At 42.2% G+C, this 19,394-nt stretch overlaps 1 protein-coding gene across 1 annotated transcript in view; it reads right to left on the reverse strand.

Moving 5' to 3' along the window:
- LOC309353007 (macrophage mannose receptor 1-like) overlaps window positions 1-5,421 on the reverse strand; it is a 35,782-nt gene extending 30,361 nt beyond the window's left edge. Inside the window, exons 1-4 of the mRNA XM_081881851.1 lie at window positions 5,255-5,421; window positions 3,014-3,415; window positions 1,681-1,854; window positions 35-199 (exon numbers count right to left, since the gene is read on the reverse strand). Coding sequence (XP_081737977.1) covers window positions 35-199; window positions 1,681-1,854; window positions 3,014-3,415; window positions 5,255-5,315 — 802 coding nt within the window. The 5' untranslated portion in view covers window positions 5,316-5,421. The remainder of the gene's footprint in view (window positions 1-34; window positions 200-1,680; window positions 1,855-3,013; window positions 3,416-5,254) is intronic.
- Between the last annotated feature and the right edge of the window lie 13,973 nt (window positions 5,422-19,394).

Genomic DNA, 19,394 nt, shown 5'->3' on the forward strand with positions numbered 1-19,394 from the left:
ATTGCCTCTTCAGGTATGCCTTGTTATGTCCTACCTGTCAGGTATGCTTGTTCATGTAAATCGGTGATGCTCAATAATTCTGCATTCTGTTGCTGGCAACTTTTTCTTGCTTGGTACCATGTTAGAGCTGACTGGGAATTGATCTGATAGAGATCCCCTGTCCAATGGTTTCTGGTCCAGAAGAACTTATCATGGTCATCTGTAAGCATTGTTAACTTGAGTGTCAAATCTTCAAATCACCCATGATTAAGCTAATTCTACAGCTGAGATATATTTGATTCTTTAATGATCTAGATTCTTTGAGTTTTCCAAAGAATACTCAAAGCAATCTGCAGAAACACAGAATTTGTGTGATCAAGGGACAGCATCGCTGGCTCTCCCCATCAAGTGATGGCTTCCCAAGCCCCATCCCAAGTGTTCACATATTAGGTGTGGTTATCTACACATATCTAGATATCTAACCATTTGTGCTTCCCCAGGACCTGGAAACCCTGTGTGCAATCAGGACTTCAGGTTCCAGGATAGTTTGGATGAGTTGGCTTTCTCCCTGTAAACATTCATACCTAATGTATGAATGTACCTGCACCAGTCCAGAGCTCTTCCCACCCCACTGCTGTTTTGCTTCACCCCATCTCCATTGACACTGCTGCTGGGAGGACACCATGGTCTCCGCCCCACTCACTGCATGAGCCACCACTGGACAGATCTCAAACTGGGAGGGACCAGACTCAGGCACAAATGCTTAGTTTAAACCACCATCACATAGTGAGACCTATTCCCCATAGAAAAGGAGGCATTTGTTAAATTTTTAGTAGCTCCACTCAAATTGTACCTTCAGGTTCCCTCTCTGTTTTAGTCTTTTTGCCTCTGGGAAACTGCATGTTTTCTTCAACATCTAAACCCAGTTGCCTCTCAGCTGCTCCCCACTGAACAGCTGATGGTTGTGAGGACCAATAAGTCAGGTGAAATCTGGCTGCAGGCTATATCCAGAAGGACCCATGTCTGCTCTATGCTTTGATTTTTGGCCTGAACTGGACTACATCCTTATCTCTGTTTCTTTTAGATGAAGAACTGCAGGCTTGATCCTGTAGGGGCCCAGTTAGGCATTGGAATGTGTTGTTGGTGTATGGAAGGGCAAGGTGTAGCCATCGCCTACCCCTTCACTTATGGGTATTCCGTTAAAGGAATCCAGCGGTCGTGGATCCGGTCCAATGCCCTGTGTGGCGGGGGGCCATGGCACGACCCTTGGTGACATCAGGGGAGAGCTTATAGTTGTATTTGCATCAACAGGCTCCCCCTACTGGTGGTTAACCCCTCGTCAGACTCACCCCTCTCTGAGTGGGTGGAGTCAAACTTTCAGTGGTCCAATGCCTAAGCCAATACCTTCTCACATGCTGTAATCAATAAAGTTGTGGCCTTTTTCTAGCCCATTAACCTAATATACTGTGTCCACGTGTCTTTATTCCCAAGCAGGGGAAGGGTCCTCGAATCACAATTCATTTTGTTCTGACTTGCAAAGGAAAAGTTCTTTCCACATGTTCTTTTCTTAAATTGCACAATCTGTAAAGATGAGGCAATAATAACAGCTTCCCTTTTCTCTTTGTAGGTTAAACATTTCTCTAAGCAGCAAATACGCAATAACATAGTAAAGGCTCAAACAAAACATTGTTAAGTGCTTACCTTTTACTGGACAATATCCACTTAAAGAGTCTCTGTTCACATCTGCTGTTGTTCCACACCAAAGTTGTCCATTTTCATCGTCATCTCTTATGCACTTTGCATACCATTTATTCTTATACTTGAATGGAAACACACAGGGGGCTCCAAAGGCATTGCCTTCTATGGTATACAGAGCTAAAGGAACATTGGACAGATCATGTTAGGCTGGAATAATTTTGAACACTATTGAGAGGCAAACACAAATAAAGCAGAAGTAACAAGGACAAAGCCCTCTATAGGATTCTATGTAAACTCAGATATGCACTGTTTGTGTGTACAGGCTTCCATGTTCACCTCAATGGAATTTTGAGCATCCATCCCTTTGCATGTACGCAGAATAAATGCATGCAATTCCTCCATTATGTGGAATGAATTGTCAGCCTCTGATGTCTCCAGACAGGGTTAGGAAAGTACTGTAGAGGAAGGGTACTAAGTTCCCAAAGGTGCCACCACTCAGCTGCCCATGCTGGTTGGTCCAGCTTCTGCATACCCAAAGCTTCAACCCTCCTGACTGCCCAGCCATCACGTGAGGACATCAACCAGTCAGACCCACAGTCAGCAGGAATCAAGTATCAAGTGTGTGAAATCCATAAAAGCAACAATATTATAAAACAGTGATATGTATGTTTATATATGAAAGTATGTTTAACATCTAAAAGCTATTACCATACAGGACAGTCATTCCTCTAGGGGGAAGGGAGATATACACATAGGGTTGCCATATTTCAAAAAGTGAAAATCAGGACACAAAAGGTTTTGAGATATTTTTAAGGAAATTCGCAAAAATCCACACTTCCAGCACAGGTTGCCATACATTCAGATTTTCCCAGACATTTAAAGCAATTTCCACCCGGACACAGTTTCCGATGGCCAAATCACGGTTATGTACAGGATATTCCAGACGTATGGCAGCCCATATACACAAGGACATAATTTGAGAATGGGGGTGTGATAAATATTCTAGTCAGTGTGACAGAACATCTGATATGTAATAAAGGATGTGTGAGAGTATTGTATTGTTTGTGTGAAGGGGGTATTTTTTAGCTGCTTAATTTTTCAATTTGATCTTTCATTCCCTGACTATATATATAGTTGGTGCTTAAGTTGAGCCACTTTCTTTAGTACTCTGCCTTTAGATCCTATTTTGTCCTTCTGATATAGCTGGAGTCTGGACTGATGGTTATGTGATTTGCATCATACCTATTTCGGGTCCCAGATGTAGGGGATTCAACATGCTGGAAGCAGATACACCAGCTGAATATCTAAAGAAAGAGGATTAACTCTCTCATTTTACCTTCATAGCCCTTGGAACACAAGCTGTCTTTCGTTCCATAGATCTTCCAGGTACTCTTGCTGGTGGCTACTTTAGAAAGTATAAGACGACTTTTTTGGCCACCTTCGGGATTTAAAAACAAACCCCCCTGTTCCAGTGCAAGGAGGCTCTCATTTCTGCATTCCCATTTCTGAAGTTCACTCGTCTCATTACAGGGGGAGAGGGTGAGTGCAACCAGGTTTGACTTGGACGGCACTGCCAGGCATAACTTCACTGCCACATTCAAAATCTGGTCGTCGGAAACCCACTTGAAATGTTGCCACTCATTATTCTCATCGCAGTTGACCAGGATGATGGAACGAGATTTCTGAGGTTGTATACAAAGCTTGAGGTTTTCATTTTGTATCAGAAAGCTGTCACTTTCTGCAAAATCAAGAAAGGAAAAATTATAGGAACATGGTGAAAAAATTCCACATAGCTTCCAACATGGCAACCACTGGCAGGATGATAATACCAAGAGGCAATAAGATTGAAAGAGCAAAGAGAGAAACGCCTCTCATGTTGATTCTGCATTTTACAGTGCTGCGTCTTATTTATCAGAGGTCCATAACTTGCTTAATTCCTAGCTAGGACACTGACTTCTTGCAAATCCTTTTTCAGGATGTCCTTCTTGCAAATCCTGTTTGCAGTTTATTTTATTCTGAATAAGTTTTTAATCATTTGATTATTCTCAAAATGCTGCATTTTTAAACCAAAAACCCATACCTTTATAAATAAAGCTTTTTAAAAAAGGAATTAAAAAAAATATTTCCCTCCTTTTGAGTGCCAAACTAGACATGATGCGAGACATCTGAGACTGAATCTTCCTAATTGTTATTTTGTTTATTTATTTATTTCTAAAAGCATGGGGTGGGGGCAATCTGGACTGGAGAACAGAGGTGAGCAGGTTCACCTATCCTTCCACATCAGTGCCCTGAAGTTATCTGTCCCCCTGCCACCCACCCCTATCCTGCACTGTACAGGGAATAATATGCTGGCATCTGCATTCTGTGAAAAAAAATCCTCTGCCCCGTGACTAAAAACAGCTTTGGTGGAGGATTTGGACAAATGTGTAGCTGGAAAAAGGTTTAGCTCCTCTTGCCTACCCAAACCATTGATCTCATCCAAATATTCCCCACTTGTCTGCTTTTATTAACACCAAGACATCTTCTATGGCCCTCAATATGTGGTGACCAACTGATTTCCTATTTATTTATGTAATTAAAACCATTTGCTATACTGCCCATCAGTAGGAATTAGTCTGGTGGTGATTTCTTTTTTAAAAAAAAAATACACCTAAGACATGAGAAATACAGTATCCCAAAAGTAGTATCAACAGTCATAAAAAATACCAGGACAAATTCTTACCCAACAGATACAGTAAAAACAGTCATGTAGGCTAACAGCCTTCGTGATTATAACACTCCAACCATACCAGTAAATAACCTGAGAAATATCGCATTATATTCAAGAACAGTAAGGATATGATGCTTTCCTTTCATGAGGAAGAGGTGTAATTAAAGCGCAAGGAATGCACTCAGTGGGATCCTTCACTCTGAAGGAAGGATCTTTGATCCTGCAGTTTTCTGTTAGCAAAACAGGGAGGAAGGCAATATTTTGGCAATTCCTCATTCCTCCTGCACCATGTATTTCCTCCCAATTTGCTCCAGAGACTTGGGAGACACCTTGGCACAGTTTGGGAAGCACATGAGGAAGGAGGAATGGCAAATATTGTCTCCTGACAAAAGGCTCCACTGGATCAAAGAGCTCTATGTCAGTGCAAAGGACACCAATGGAAACAACAAAAGATGCCTTTTTTGTTGCGTACATAAATATGTCAGATATTCTTCTTGTTTAATATTGTTAAAATGTTATTGTTGATGCATTTCTTATATTTACAGTTCATTTTTATATAGTGAAAAAGAAAGTAACAGGATGCAGCGGAGTGTTGCATGAAGAAAGAACAAATTCTTTCTTGCAACAGTAAAAACTCATGATGTAAATTACATTCAAAATGATGTTGGCTGTGATGTTATTGTAATTTAAACCTGATTTTATTGTTATAAGCAGATTCAATGTTTAATTACTTCTCATTGTATCTCCTGTTGCATGGAGTTAACTTTAATGACGCAACATTAACTTCCAGAAGATGATTCAAATGTAAACAGTTAAATTTATTGAAGGTGCACCTTTACTTACTAAAGTAACAATAGTGGAGCTTACCTGGTACTTGAAAAGTCACTTGAATGAGGACCAAGAGATTTAGGAGCAAAAAGGAAGGCATTGGCCACAACCAAACCTACCACACAGATCCCATGGAAAGAAGAAAAATCAGAGTCTGCTGCTTTTCAGTTACTTCTTCATAAATGAGCCAGGCAGAATGAAAATTTCACTTCTGTGTTTGACATGTTTTAATGTACACAAAGCCAAATTTTGCAATACTGCAATTTTTTGTCTTTGACAAATGCAGCAGTGGACTTAATCTGAATACAGTATACCGGGGCCAGAAGATCCTCTTGGCACCCTTCAATTTTTTGGGATTGAAAGGGGTCCTTTGACTCTTAAAGGTTGGGAGCCACTGATATAAAGGAAATCTTTCTTGGCTACAGGGAGAAGTCAGTAGGCATCTTCAAGAACTGTAGAATATGTGGAGGGTAGCAGGCTATATAACCCATACATGTACAGGACTCTTACTTCATAACTGCTGACACTTTTTTCTAATAAGAAAAGGCAAATAAATATGTTGCACTTCACATTTAATGTCTTATATAGAGCTTCACATTTAGAAGGATTTTTTTAAAAAAAAACAACACACCCAATAGTTGAAATGCCTTGATGAGTTTCTTCATATTTCTGGAGAACGAAATTTTATTTTTACTATTTCTTTAAATTTATTTATTACTTTTATACCATGATTTCTAGCCACGGACCTTAAAACCACTCACAAAATTCATATTTTGGTGTAGGTGTGCAATGGTGTCCTTGCCTCCCTTTCACTCAACAGCACATTAGCATCTTCCATGATATAGATGTGCTGGAACCCAGAGGGCTGACAATGATCAACACAGTATTCTACCTTCTTAGAATCATAGTTGTAGAATTGGAAGGGACCCTGAGGGTCATCTAGTCCAACCCCCCTGCAATGCAGGAATCTCAACAGATGGTTCCCCCATCCAATTTTTATAGTCAAGGTTGCCACTGACAGCATGGTTGCAGAGGCTCATTTTACTTCTGCTTTTAAAATATATGCTTATTATATATTTATTTATACCCCACCTTTCCCCCCGACAGGACAAAATATATTATCCTTTCTGGGGCAGCAGAAGCTAACTGCATTTTATTCCTGTAGTCATGAAAGTACTACAGTTTAAATGAGTTTAAAATGCAGAACGGCATGTGTTCATAGTATTTCTTTTTTTTGTAAAATTATGTTTGGCAAATGTGTTTGTTTCATTTTGTTTTGCTATAACAAATCAGGAATATGGAAGCAGCTGTAAATAATGGAATAGCCAGGAGTGTGGGGGAGAGATGCTGATTCTGTGCTTCAGAACTGAAGTAATGAAAATTGCAATCTAAAAGGAGGACCCCTTAAGACCATTAAGTCCAGGGTCTAAACTCAATTAGCTGCACTATTGCTCTTTATCATTCCACATCCAGAAGCAGACTGAAGTGGCAGTTGACTCTTCCTTCAACAGTGGCAATGGGCTGGCATCCTGGACTTCACCTTATGCAGCAGGTTAGTTTAGCAGAGTGGGCCAATCTTCCAGTTGGGAAGATGGTGGTCAGGGGGAATAATAATAATAATAATAATAATAATAATAATAATAATAATAATACCACCTTTATTGTCATTGTACAACCTGTGTACAATGAAATTAAATTAAGACGAATAGGCAGAGGAATATATTGAGAAAAATTGCACACAAACATGTTTTTGCTCAGAAAACTTCACACTAAAATGCTGTTGAATTTTCAGGACCCCGTGAATGCAAATGGGTGGGGAAATGTTGAGAAACGAATTTAAGATGGAAAAATGACAAGCCACAGCCCTCCAACATCTGCCACCTAAGGTGATCACCTGACTTTGCCCAATGGTAGGGCTGGTTTGCTCCCAAGGTCTCCTTCTCATTACATAACTTTGGCAGAGCAGAATTGTATGTAAAGGTCCTCTTCCCAAAGGACAAGCTTGATTAGACCAAAGACCTGGCCCTATCTCGTCCAGATTGTGTTCTCAAAATGGTGAAGCCCTATGGGAAGCTCACAAAAAGTGCAACAGCATTCTCCCACTTGCGGGCCCCAGCAGCTGGCATTCTGAGGTCTTCTGCCTCTGATACTGGAAGCAATATAACCATCAGGACTAGAAGCTATGGACAGCCTTCTCCTCCATTGATATCTCCACCTCCACCCCTGTAGAAACTAATTTGCTGTGCTCTGTGTTCCCCTGCATCATTATGCTGAGTGTTTTTTCTTGTCCTCGCCAGCAGCAGCCAAAGCCTATTTTTGGAGCAGGGGCAGGAAATAACGCCAGGGCACGAGCTATAAAGAACAACATGTGCGGAGGAGGTGGGGAGGATCATGGGGCTGCTCTTGTGTCTTGTGCAGTCCAAGTAATGCCTAGCCCCTCGCCCCCTGCCCCAAAGGAGAACTGAAAAAATGTGACTCAAGCAGAAAGAGAAGTGAAAGCGTGCTGTCATGTTCAGAAGTTTCCTGGAAAAAAATGGAAAAATTGTTCAAGTCACTTCTTCATTGCAGACATTGTTACTGTCTGGTCTGGATCCTACTAGATCATTCAGAAGAATTAATTCAGAAAAAAAGAAGGAAATGCTATGTGAACATCTCATCAGGGATTTCCAGATAGAATCATAGAGTTGGAAGAGACCACAAGGGCCATCGAGTCCAACCCCCTGCCAAGCAGGAAACACCATCAGAGCACTCCTGACATATGGTTGTCAAGCCTCTGCTTAAAGGTAAAGGTACCCCTGCCCGTACGGGCCAGTCTTGACAGACTCTAGAGTTGTGCGCTCATCTCACTCTATAGGCCGGGAGCCAGCGCTGTCCGCAGACACCTCCGGGTCACGTGGCCAGCGTGACAAGCTGCATCTGGCGAGCCAGCGCAGCACACGGAAACGCCGTTTACCTTCCCGCTAGGAAGCGGTCCCTATTTATCTACTTGCACCCGGGGGTGCTTTCAAACTGCTAGGTTGGCAGGCGCTGGGACCGAGCAACGGGAGCGCACCCCGCCGCGGGGATTCAAACCACCGACCTGACGATTGGCAAGTCCTAGGCGCTGAGGTTTTACCCACAGCGCCACCCGCATCCCTAAGCCTCTGCTTAAAGACCTCCAAAGAAGGAGACTCCACCACACTCCTTGGCAGCAAATTCCACTGTCGAACGGCTCTTCTGTCAGGAAGTTCTTCCTAATGTTTAGGTGGAATCTTCTTTCTTGTAGTTTGGAACCATTGCTCCGTGTCCACTTCTCTGGAGCAGCAGAAAACAACCTTTCTCCCTCCTCTATGTGACATCCTTTTATATATTTGAACATGGCTATCATATCACCCCTTAACCTCCTCTTCTCCAGGCTAAACATGCCCAGCTCCCTTAGCCGTTCCTCATAAGGCATCGTTTCCAGGCCTTTGACCATTTTGGTTGCCCTCCTCTGGACACGTTCCAGTTTCTCAGTGTCCTTCTTGAACTGTGGTGCCTAGAACTGGACACAGTGCTCCAGGTGAGGTCTGACCAGAGCAGAATACAGTGGCACTATTACTTCCCTTGATCTAGATGCTATACTCCTATTGATGCAGCCCAGAATTGCATTGGCTTTTTTAGCTGCCGCGTCACACTGTTGGCTCATGTCAAGTTTGTGGTCAACCAAGACTCCTAGATCCTTTTCACATGTAATGCTCTAAAGCCAGGTGTCACCCATCTTGTATTTGTGCCTCTCATTTTTTTTGCCCAAGTGCAATACTTTACATTTCTCCCTGTTAAAATTCATCTTGTTTGTTTTGGCCCAGTTCTCTAATCTGTCAAGGTCGTTTTGAAGTGTGATCCTGTCCCCTGGGGTGTTAGCCACCCCTCCCAGTTTGGTGTCATTTGCAAATTTGATCAGGATGCCCTTGAGTCCATCATCCAAGTCGTTGATAAAGATGTTGAATAAGACCGGGCCCAAGACAGAACTCTGTGGCACCCCACTAGTCACTCTTCTCCAGGATGAAGAGGAACCATTGATGAGCACCCCTTTGGGTTCGGTCAGTCAGCCAGTTACAAATCCACTGAGTGGTAGCATAGTCAAGACCACATTTTACCAGCTTCTTTACAAGAATATCATGGGGCACCTTGTCAAATGATATGTGAAACCCCTCTGAACACATTATGTGTGTGTCTAAGTTAGGTCTCCATACACGGACATGAGTTTGTTGTGTATGGATGTCCTTTCTGGACATTTATCCCATTGATTGCAACTTTGTCCTGTTGCCTATTGTGCCAAAATTATGTAACTTACATTAATTATGCAAGTTCTGGTGGCATTATGTAATTCCACCCAGTTCATTTAATGCAAAGGAAACACAATGCAAACGGATGTAATCAGTTATCTGTCGTTTGCAGATTGTACACAACAGCAGTAGGGAATACTGATCATATTGGCTGGATTGATTTCTGTTCTGGGCGTAGGATAAGTAAGGCAACCTCAGCAATTTCTGTTCCTGTTTCTGGTTTTCTTGTAATTCTCTTAACATCCCCTACCGAGCGAAATTTTAATTAAGCTGCTTATGTATGATTTAGTTGTTTAGTTATTCATTTTTCAATTTCATTTTATTTCTATTTTTGTTTTAAAACTATTGTGTTAGTACTTTGTTATTTTTTTTAACCCTGGGCTCCTTTCGGAGGAAAGGTGGGACAAAAAGTAATACATAATAATCTCCAGATTATTACAGCCCTTTACTCCCAGATAAATATGGCCCTTTACTCCCAGATAAATAAGGGGTGAGGTGCAAAGGCAAGGGAGAAGTGGCCAGCAAAGGGAATGTGTGAGCCACAGTGAGGCAGTGGCCTCAGGTGGCCGGCTAGGGAACAGTCAGGAGGGGTAGAAGATCTGGGTCCCAAGGACTGTGCTTCTTGCCTCCTAAGCTTGTTGCCCTCCTGCTGCCTGCTGCTCCTCCTCCTCAGCCGCCTGCTCCTCTTCCTTCTCCTGAGCTTTGAGCTGCTCCTCTCGGGCTTCCTTTTTTCTCCGTGACCACCTTCAATAGTGGCAGGCAGTGGCTTTGGTGGCACCAGGGAGGCAGCTTTGGCAGGGAGGGGGGCAGCACCAGCATTGCCTCAAGCAGAAAAATGTCCCCAACCGGCCCTGTGTATGAGTGAGTGTGAAATGGAGGAGGAACAAGCAGATAACCATGTGGTAAACGGAAAAGGGATGAGAATAGGATACTGACTGGCACTGGAATAAGGGAAAGGGGCACTACCTGTGGTGAATTAATGGAGGAGAGGTTACAGCTGAATAAGAGGGGATAACCAAGGATCCAGGAAATAGAGAAGAGAGGAAATAGGGCTGTAAAGGCTGGGGCAGCAAACCAGTGGTAGCCTAAGTGGCAGACGGATAAATAAGGAAACCTGCCTGGCATGCTCTGGTCCATGGGGTCACAAAGAGTCGGACATGACTAAACGACTAAACAACAACAAGAAAGTACCTAGGGATGAGATGAACCCTAACCTTGAAAGGGGAAGAGCTCAGCAGGTAGCTCTGAACATAAGTGACTGACTGGGACTCTGAAGTAAGATAGGAATCTTCACACTTAGTTTTTCAAGTCAAGTAATCTTTAATTTGAAAATATTTCATATAACATGTGTTTTCACTAAGTAATAATCATGTTTACACTGTGGCATCATGAGCTCGTCACAGGAAGTACCACTACTTATTGCAGCTTGGAACAATTAATTTCCAGCAATGGTCCTGGTGAGCTCAATGTGACTTACTCCCAGGGAAATGCGTATAGAGTTACACATTTGTTAATCTCCCTCTTTTTCATCCTCACCCATTTCTGAATCTTTATTTGGAAGAATGACTACTTTGTCGTGATACATAGGGTTGTCAATGCTACCAGTGATTTCTTGTCGTCTGCCTCTTCTTTTGTAGAAAACATAGGCTGCTACACCCACACCAATGAGGAGGAGGAAGATAATTGGGAGAACCGCCTTCAGAACTCTGCCCTGTGTTGATGCCAGACTGTCTTCTTGCTCTACTAATGGGGGGAAAAAAGTACATCATACACACAGAGAGAGCAGTAACTACTTTATACTATAACCAATGGCTATCTCATTGTATGACTAAGAAAGACAGCTGAGTGGTATTTAGGGATAAGGGATAAATTAATGTCAAACCCACCAAATCCACACTTTCTAAAACAATATAAAAACTGAAAAACAGCCATTTTTAAAAAAAATTTCAGCCGCCTGAAATTTGTAATCCAGTTATCCTGTGAAGTAATATGTTCAAAAATGCATATACTGGAGTAAGGAGTACAGATATTAGTTAAAATAACATACAAAAATGCATTGTATTTAGCTAAATTGTTTTGTAAAAATGTTTATATTGGTGAAAATTCCACACAAACATGTTTTTGCTCAGAAAAAAAATCACACTAAAATGATGTTGAATTTTCAGAACCCCGTGAATGCAAATGGGTGGGGGAATGATAAGAAATGAATTTAAGATGGAAAAATGAGAAGCTGAAAGAAACCAAACCCAACAGAGTCATACATCCCTGGTGTTGTTTGCTTCACCTAAGCATAGTCTGCTGTGAGCTTACAAACCAAGGAAATGGCCATCTGACGGGGGGAGGGGCAGGGAAGGAAGAAGATGCAAAAGCTGAACTGATGTGGAATCAGAACCTGTGTATGAGAGCTGCTCTGATTCTCCTTGAAGTAGAAAAAGAAAGGCCCTTTTTAAAAAAGAGTTTTGGCAGGTTCTGAAGGAATCCAACCCAAAAGACATTGGATATTTCAGTGCAGCTGAACAATTCCCAAATGTCAAGGCAATTTGCACTACAACTTTAACAGGATACCATTGTTTTATGGATATGCAGATGAGAGAGGAACTTACCCTCTCCCCCCGCCCCACTTTTCACATGCGACACTATTGAATTTTCACTTAAATCAAGATCTCTCTCCCATCCTCCACCTCTCCTGCTTCCTAGTATCTGTTCTTCACCAGAAAAAGAGTTGCCATCCTTTCTTCCCCAGTAGAGCCAGCAGAACCAGTTCGTGCCCACATATCTGGTAGGAATTACCCTGAGAGAAGGTTCTGCTGTTGATTTTTGCCTGACATCCTGCTACAAAAGACATGACTGCTACCGGGGTGGGGATGGGAGTGGCAGCCCTCCAAGCAAAATGACATAATAGTAGTGAAACAATTCAGAATCATTGTGATCAGCATGCTCACCATTATGAGTAATGACTTGATCTTGATCAGAGAGGTTGTTGCGGCCTCAGTTGCACCATTTATGAGACTTCCATAATTTAGAATAAGGTTACCATTCTCATTACAAATGGGGAGCAAAGAGTGAGAGCTGAGCTGTAGTAGGGAAAATGACCTGATGTCTGCAAGGTCTTTGCAATGTCCACCTGAATGTCAGCCTGCATTCCTTCCTCTGGCCCCATTAATCTGGATTTACTCTTTTTGATAGAAAATCTTATAAATTGTCTAAGGGAAAAACCCACCTGCTGTTGCCAATGGTAGATGCTTAACACTTTAATTTAGTTATTTTAATAAGAGTCTTACCAGGCATTTTTGAAGGAGTTGTCATCTCTTCAATAACTATAAAACAAAAGATATGCTTACTGTGTAAATTATAGATATCACAGCAAAATACAAAACCAAAAGTCAGGCATGATTCTTTACTAGTGCTTATTACCAATGCTGATGTTTCAATACAAAACTTGACTATTTAAAAATGTTAAACAAGCATTGAATCTGAAATGTTTAGTGCATTCACCAAATCCCTGTGATAGCAGCATCAAGTATAGTGACCTCAACTTTAAACCTGTCAGTGTGGAAACTATTAAATTATATTCCCTCTTGAAGAAAAGGACTGATTTATAAAAAACATTATGAATTATAAAAACTCCACAGTTCTAGGGACTGTAAATGATAAAGGGGGAGAACATTTATTATTAGGTATTTATCAAATGTTAATAATCTTATTATATTTAAAAGACAGGCTATCTTATTATTAGCAGCAAAAAATAAATACGCTTCAGCTTTGGTTCTATCATCACTTCTGCCATTTATTATTAGGGTGTCAACAATTGGAAGCATCAGTAAGGTCTGCCAGAAGCTGGACAGGCAGTAGGAAGTGACAAAGAGCGGTAAAGACAAAAAGCAGAGCCTCCATTTGATGAAAAGCGGCTTATGCGACATAAAGGATGGTAGACAGTATATCTATGGAGAGATTGCCACAAAGAATGCTGAGAACTTGCTAGTAAGGATAGCTCGGGGGGGGGGATGTTGTTAAAATGCCAAGATAGGAAAAAGTCCTAAGCAGTAGCTCTACTCATCATTAAACTACTATATTGAATGAGAATTATTGGTAAATTAAGTCTAATAACCATTTAAGACTTACTTTTGTTTCTTTTACATATATATCCCTTGTGATAGGCGCACCTTTCCCTGAACCACTTCCCATTTTGGCTGTTCATGCAAACGCATCTCTCATCTTTAAAACGGTATGACTCAGGATCAGCTGTGGGCTTTTCGTTGTCCCAGTTGACAAAATCCAGTGCAGTGTTATCTTGCCATAGCCATTCTCCTATTTATTAAAATAAATAAATTACGTAATGGAATGGAAAACAGTAGAATAATAAGTGTGAGACAATATCAACAAAAACAACAATGTCAGTAGTAGTAGTAGTAGTAATAGTAGTTTGTACCCCTCCTATCTAACTGGGTTCCCCCAGTCACTCTGGGCGGCTTGTAACAAATTATAAAAACACAGTGAGACATCAAACATTAAAAACCGTCCCTATACAGAGCTGCCTTCAGATATGAAAATACGTTTTAAAACTAAACTGACTGCTTTGCCTCTCAAACATTTGCAGTTTTGAAAATGTGCAAGCTACCACCATTATCATATCAGAACATTGAATGCACTAATGATCTCAATGATTTTTGGCAGCATTAACCCAACCCCAATGCAGTGGCGTAGCTATCCACTTGGGTGCCTGGTGCGGCACACATGTCCTGCAGCTGGGAACAGAGTGAGCTGCCATGGGGGCAGGGCAAGCCAAGGGAGGGCGGCTGTGTGGAGCCTCTCTGCAGCCTCCCGCTCAGCTTTAGGGTGGCAGAGGCAGTGGGCAGACGCAAGCCCTGCACTGCTCAAAAAAGCAGTGCAGAGCTTTCAGGCAGTCCACCCGCCACCTCCCCATAGCTGTCAACGTTTCCCTTTTTTTAAGGGAAATCCCCTTATTCCAAATAGGATTCCTCTCAAGAAAAGGGAAAAGTTGACAGCTATGCACCTCCCCCTCAGGAGATACGCATGGTTCAGGCATACTGCAGGCCCTATGCATGCTGCTCTAATGGCTAGGATGGAGGCTTCATAATTATGTAGCCCAATCTCTATTCAGTGGTGCCCTTTAATTGTGAATCTAGGAAGCAGAAGTTTGGAAACTAAATTAGAAATCAGAAAAATCTACCCTAGGGGTTTTAAGGGAATCCATGAATTAAGTTTGTAATGTGTACAATTTATTAGTGATGGCTACAGCTTTTTATATTGTAGGCTCTCACCCTGCCCTAATGGTCTTCAAAGGAGCAGGAACCAGGACTCCTGAGGAAGAGAGTTGGGGTTCCTTAAGGACAGCAGCAGCTTTGGAGACAGGAAAGGCAGTCTCAGGGTGGTTGGGTGCTGCATTAAGCTCAAAGGTTTGTAATGCTCTGCATAGTAAATGCATTAAATGCAAATCTTGGAATAAGTCATGTGAAAGCTTGGTGTAGAGTATGATAACTATCACTCCATTCATTCTTATCTTGGTCTAATCTAGCAAATGGGTCTGAAACATCCAAAGGTGCCTGTCTAGAGGCAGAAGGAATCCTTTCAGGTGCTTGCCTCTGGCTATTCTTAACAGAGGGTCTAGGTTAAAAAGGAGATGACGTTTGAAGTCCAGAAAGGACTTCAGCAGAGATATGGGACAATAATTCCTGTTTGATTTAGTTCAGCATGTCTTCTGAGAGATAGTAAAGGTAAAGGGACCCCTGACCATTAGGTCCAGTCGTGACCGACTCTGGGGTTGTGTGCTCATCTCGCTCTATAGGCCGAGGGAGCCGGCGTTTGTCCACAGACAGCTTCCGGGTCATGTGGCCAGCATGACTAAGCCACTTCTGGAGAACCAGAGCAGCGCACAGAAACGCCATTTACCTTCCCGCCGGAGTGGTACCTATTTATCTACTTGCACTTTGAGGTGCTTTTGAACTGCTAGATTGGTGGGAGCTCACCCCGTCGCGGGGATTCGAACCACCAACCTTCTGATCGGCAAGTCCTAGCTCTGTGGTTTAACCCACAGCGCCACCCGTGCCCCCTTCTGAGAGATAACAGAGCCTAAACCAAGTCTTATAAGGAGCACTTAAAGGAGCTGGGTGAAGGAATGATCACTGGGTGTGGAGCACACTTCCATCCTCAGACAAACCACAGCTGTCTAAACATCATGCCCTCTATCTAACCTTTTACTTTCTTAGTAGTCTGCCGTGCGTTGTCTGCGACCTTTGCCTCCTTCGTCATACATTGTTCAAGGGGAAAGTGACATGGTGGAAACAGTTGCCAAAATAACTTTGTAGTACCCCTCAATCTTGGGATTGGAAGATGTGTAAAGGTCACAGTCCAAAATGTATCTGACTGGTTTTGTATTGTGCTAATAAAAAGAGCCTCGGCAGAGCTAGTTGGCAGCTTTCTTATGCACAGCTCACCTGCATTACCAACTCCTGCCTCATGTCCTTCACTTCAGCTGGGTATGTTTATATTCCCAATATGCCCAGAGGGACATCTGGGGCAGATAGCACAGCAATAATCAAACTAAAAGGGATGTGATTAGGGACAGGGCTTAAAGATTTGAAAGATTTAACCCACAGCGCCACCCGTGCCCCCTTCTGAGAGATAACAGAGCCTAAACCAAGTCTTATAAGGAGCACTTAAAGGAGCTGGGTGAAGGAATGATCACTGGGTGTGGAGCACACTTCCATCCTCAGACAAACCACAGCTGTCTAAACATCATGCCCTCTATCTAACCTTTTACTTTCTTAGTAGTCTGCCGTGCGTTGTCTGCGACCTTTGCCTCCTTCGTCATACATTGTTCAAGGGGAAAGTGACATGGTGGAAACAGTTGCCAAAATAACTTTGTAGTACCCCTCAATCTTGGGATTGGAAGATGTGTAAAGGTCACAGTCCAAAATGTATCTGACTGGTTTTGTATTGTGCTAATAAAAAGAGCCTCGGCAGAGCTAGTTGGCAGCTTTCTTATGCACAGCTCACCTGCATTACCAACTCCTGCCTCATGTCCTTCACTTCAGCTGGGTATGTTTATATTCCCAATATGCCCAGAGGGACATCTGGGGCAGATAGCACAGCAATAATCAAACTAAAAGGGATGTGATTAGGGACAGGGCTTAAAGATTTGAAAGGAGGTTTGCTTCCTTTATTACCATTTACTATCTAGTTGAAATTCTTGTTGATTGCTATCCTTTAGATGCTCAAAGAACTTGACCAAGAAGACCTCTTTGGCATCTTTTGGGGGTAAATTGATTTTTTTGCCACATTTTATGTAGTTGCCCCCTTTCACATATAACCCTTTTATTATTCCCAGTGGAGTTTGGTTGGATGCAGGTATTTGAATTTCCAGACAGCTCTCTTCCATGGCTTGTGATAGGAGATGAGTAAAGAACGGAGGGGGGGAACAAATCATTTCAATTTTCAGGGGGCAATAAGATAGTGCACATGCCATGAAAGAACTCACAGAAAATTGGTGAATTTCCTGAATGCATGCCAAGCAGACTCAGAAATACAAGGTGATGTGAATTTGCTAGTACCATTTGCTTGCGCTAACAGTTATTCCTGCTGAGCTCTATTACTTCCAAAAACCAAAACGAAAATGAAATGCCATATGTTTGAACATATTTTTGCATTAATAATATATTATACATTAAATATTGAATGTTAAACAGTTACCATCGTTATTTCTGAACATTCCGATCCAATACTCATCACGAGATAAATGTTGAGTGTGATCCATCAAAAAATGCAGTTCAGCTAAATCTACTATCGATGTCAAGGTGGCACCTAGGATACAGAAGAGGAGTAAAGTTAGCTCATTAAAACGTTGTCTTCCCCTTGAAAAATATGAGACTGCCTAACAGAGTATGACCATTGATTCACTGTGCAGTACTGGCAACAATATAAGGTTCTGGATACCTTACATAAAGTGTATATCTTTTTCTTTCAAATGATTGTAATTGCTATCCTATTGCATAATGTTTTCGTAGAAAAGAATCATCGTAACCTAGCTCCTTTCCCCAATAATAATAGTTAAGAAAAACATTTAAGGACACTGTATTTCACTGCGGAATGGTCACATTTTTGGTACCATTTTTTCTCCGTTCCAAAAGGGTGTGTGTGCAACTATTACACAGGAAAATACAAAAGTGTGACCATTATGCAAAGGAAAAAATGGGGACAACAGCAGGTGGATCTGAGGAGCAGGGCCGATGGCATGGGGAGAGCGAGCACAAGCTGGAGACAAAATAACTGTTGTTATCGGGACCATGGGGAGAGAAAACACTTACGGAAAAAGACACTAGCATACCTTTATGTAAAAATGAAGCCCCTCCTTGTGAATATTAATAATAATAATAATAATAATAATAATAATAATAATAATAATAATATTACCCTGCCCATCTGGCAGGGCCTCCCCAGCCACTCTGGGCATATGTTCCATTGCCCACCCTACTGATGTGCAGCAGCATCGCTCATCTATCAGAATCTCTATGGTGAACAATAGTCACCACTCTATACTTTGAATTGCAAGAGCGGAACAGCCATTCAAATTTAGACAGGAAGTTCCAGTAAGGAATGCCATGGGAGCAGCAAATGAGTGGTGACAGCAGTGCCTGTGGCCGGGCCTGCCGGTGCCTGCCGTATCTCCCCTCAGCCCACGTGTCCCAGCCATCCCCAGCATCGGTTCCCACTGAAACAGTGATTAAAAAGCAGCAGGAGGAAGGTGGGAAGAAACATTCCCACTCGCTCCACTCCCGCTAGGAGCTCATGGCCAAGCTGGCGAGATATGAGGGGAACAGGGGTGGCGGCAGCTGGAGGAGGAAAGGAAGAGGCCTGAGGCCTAGAGGAGCCTCAGAAGTAGTTACCCAGCGATTATTATGCAAGGAATGCTCTGGGACCATTTCGGGGGTCCAGAAAAAGGGATGCGACTATTATGCGGTGGTGACCATTATGTGGTGAAATGCGGTAATACTATCAAACATTTCTCTCATCTTATCTCACTATACGTGATAAAGCTATTTTAGCCATCTCACCCTTTGCTTTTTCCTCTAAGACTAATTGCAGTCGTTAACAGTCGTCAACAGGTTTACCACACCTATCAGCCAACCACCCATTCCCACCACCCTTCTGAGTCATACCCCTCCCCTCCCTCTCACTATATATATAAGTGACTTCTGTTTCAATGTATCTGAAGAAGTGCATGCATACAAAAGCTCATACCAATAACAAACTTAGTTGGTCTCTAGGGTGCTACTGGAAGGATTTTTATTTTATTTAAAATAAATGTCATTTTTGCAAGTTCACTCTGTATTTCACTCTGTATTTCTAACTGCACATAAAAGGAAAATAGCCACACAGTTCTTTAGTGTCAGCCCATTAACAGTATATGTTTGGTAATTTATTACATTTTCATCATACATTACCTCCAATGAGAGTTTACGATGAGACGCTGGGCTCATCATGTTTCCCAGTTTATCTTTGCAACTGAGATATACTAAGCTGAAAGGCCTATGGTAATCTAGTGAGCTTTCTGGGTGAGCAGGAATTTGAGCTTCTGCCTCTCTTGTCAAAGTCCAGGGCTAAAATCCCATATCTACATAGGCATCTATAAGTGCCATTAAACCCAATGAGACTTACTTCTGGAGAGAAGTATAGGAGAGAACTGCAGTGCAGGTTATCACCATACCACACGGGCTTTCCGTACTAACTAGAATGGAAAATTCATGTTGTGATCTAATTCAAAATGATACCCACCTAACTGAGCACATTTGAAGAAACCTGCTGTCCATTCATACCAACCAGAGTAGAATTGATAGCAATGAGCCCGAAAAGGT

This window comes from Podarcis erhardii (genome assembly GCF_964252035.2).
Source record: "Podarcis erhardii genome assembly, chromosome: 12".
NCBI classification, from domain to species: Eukaryota; Metazoa; Chordata; class Lepidosauria; order Squamata; family Lacertidae; genus Podarcis; species Podarcis erhardii.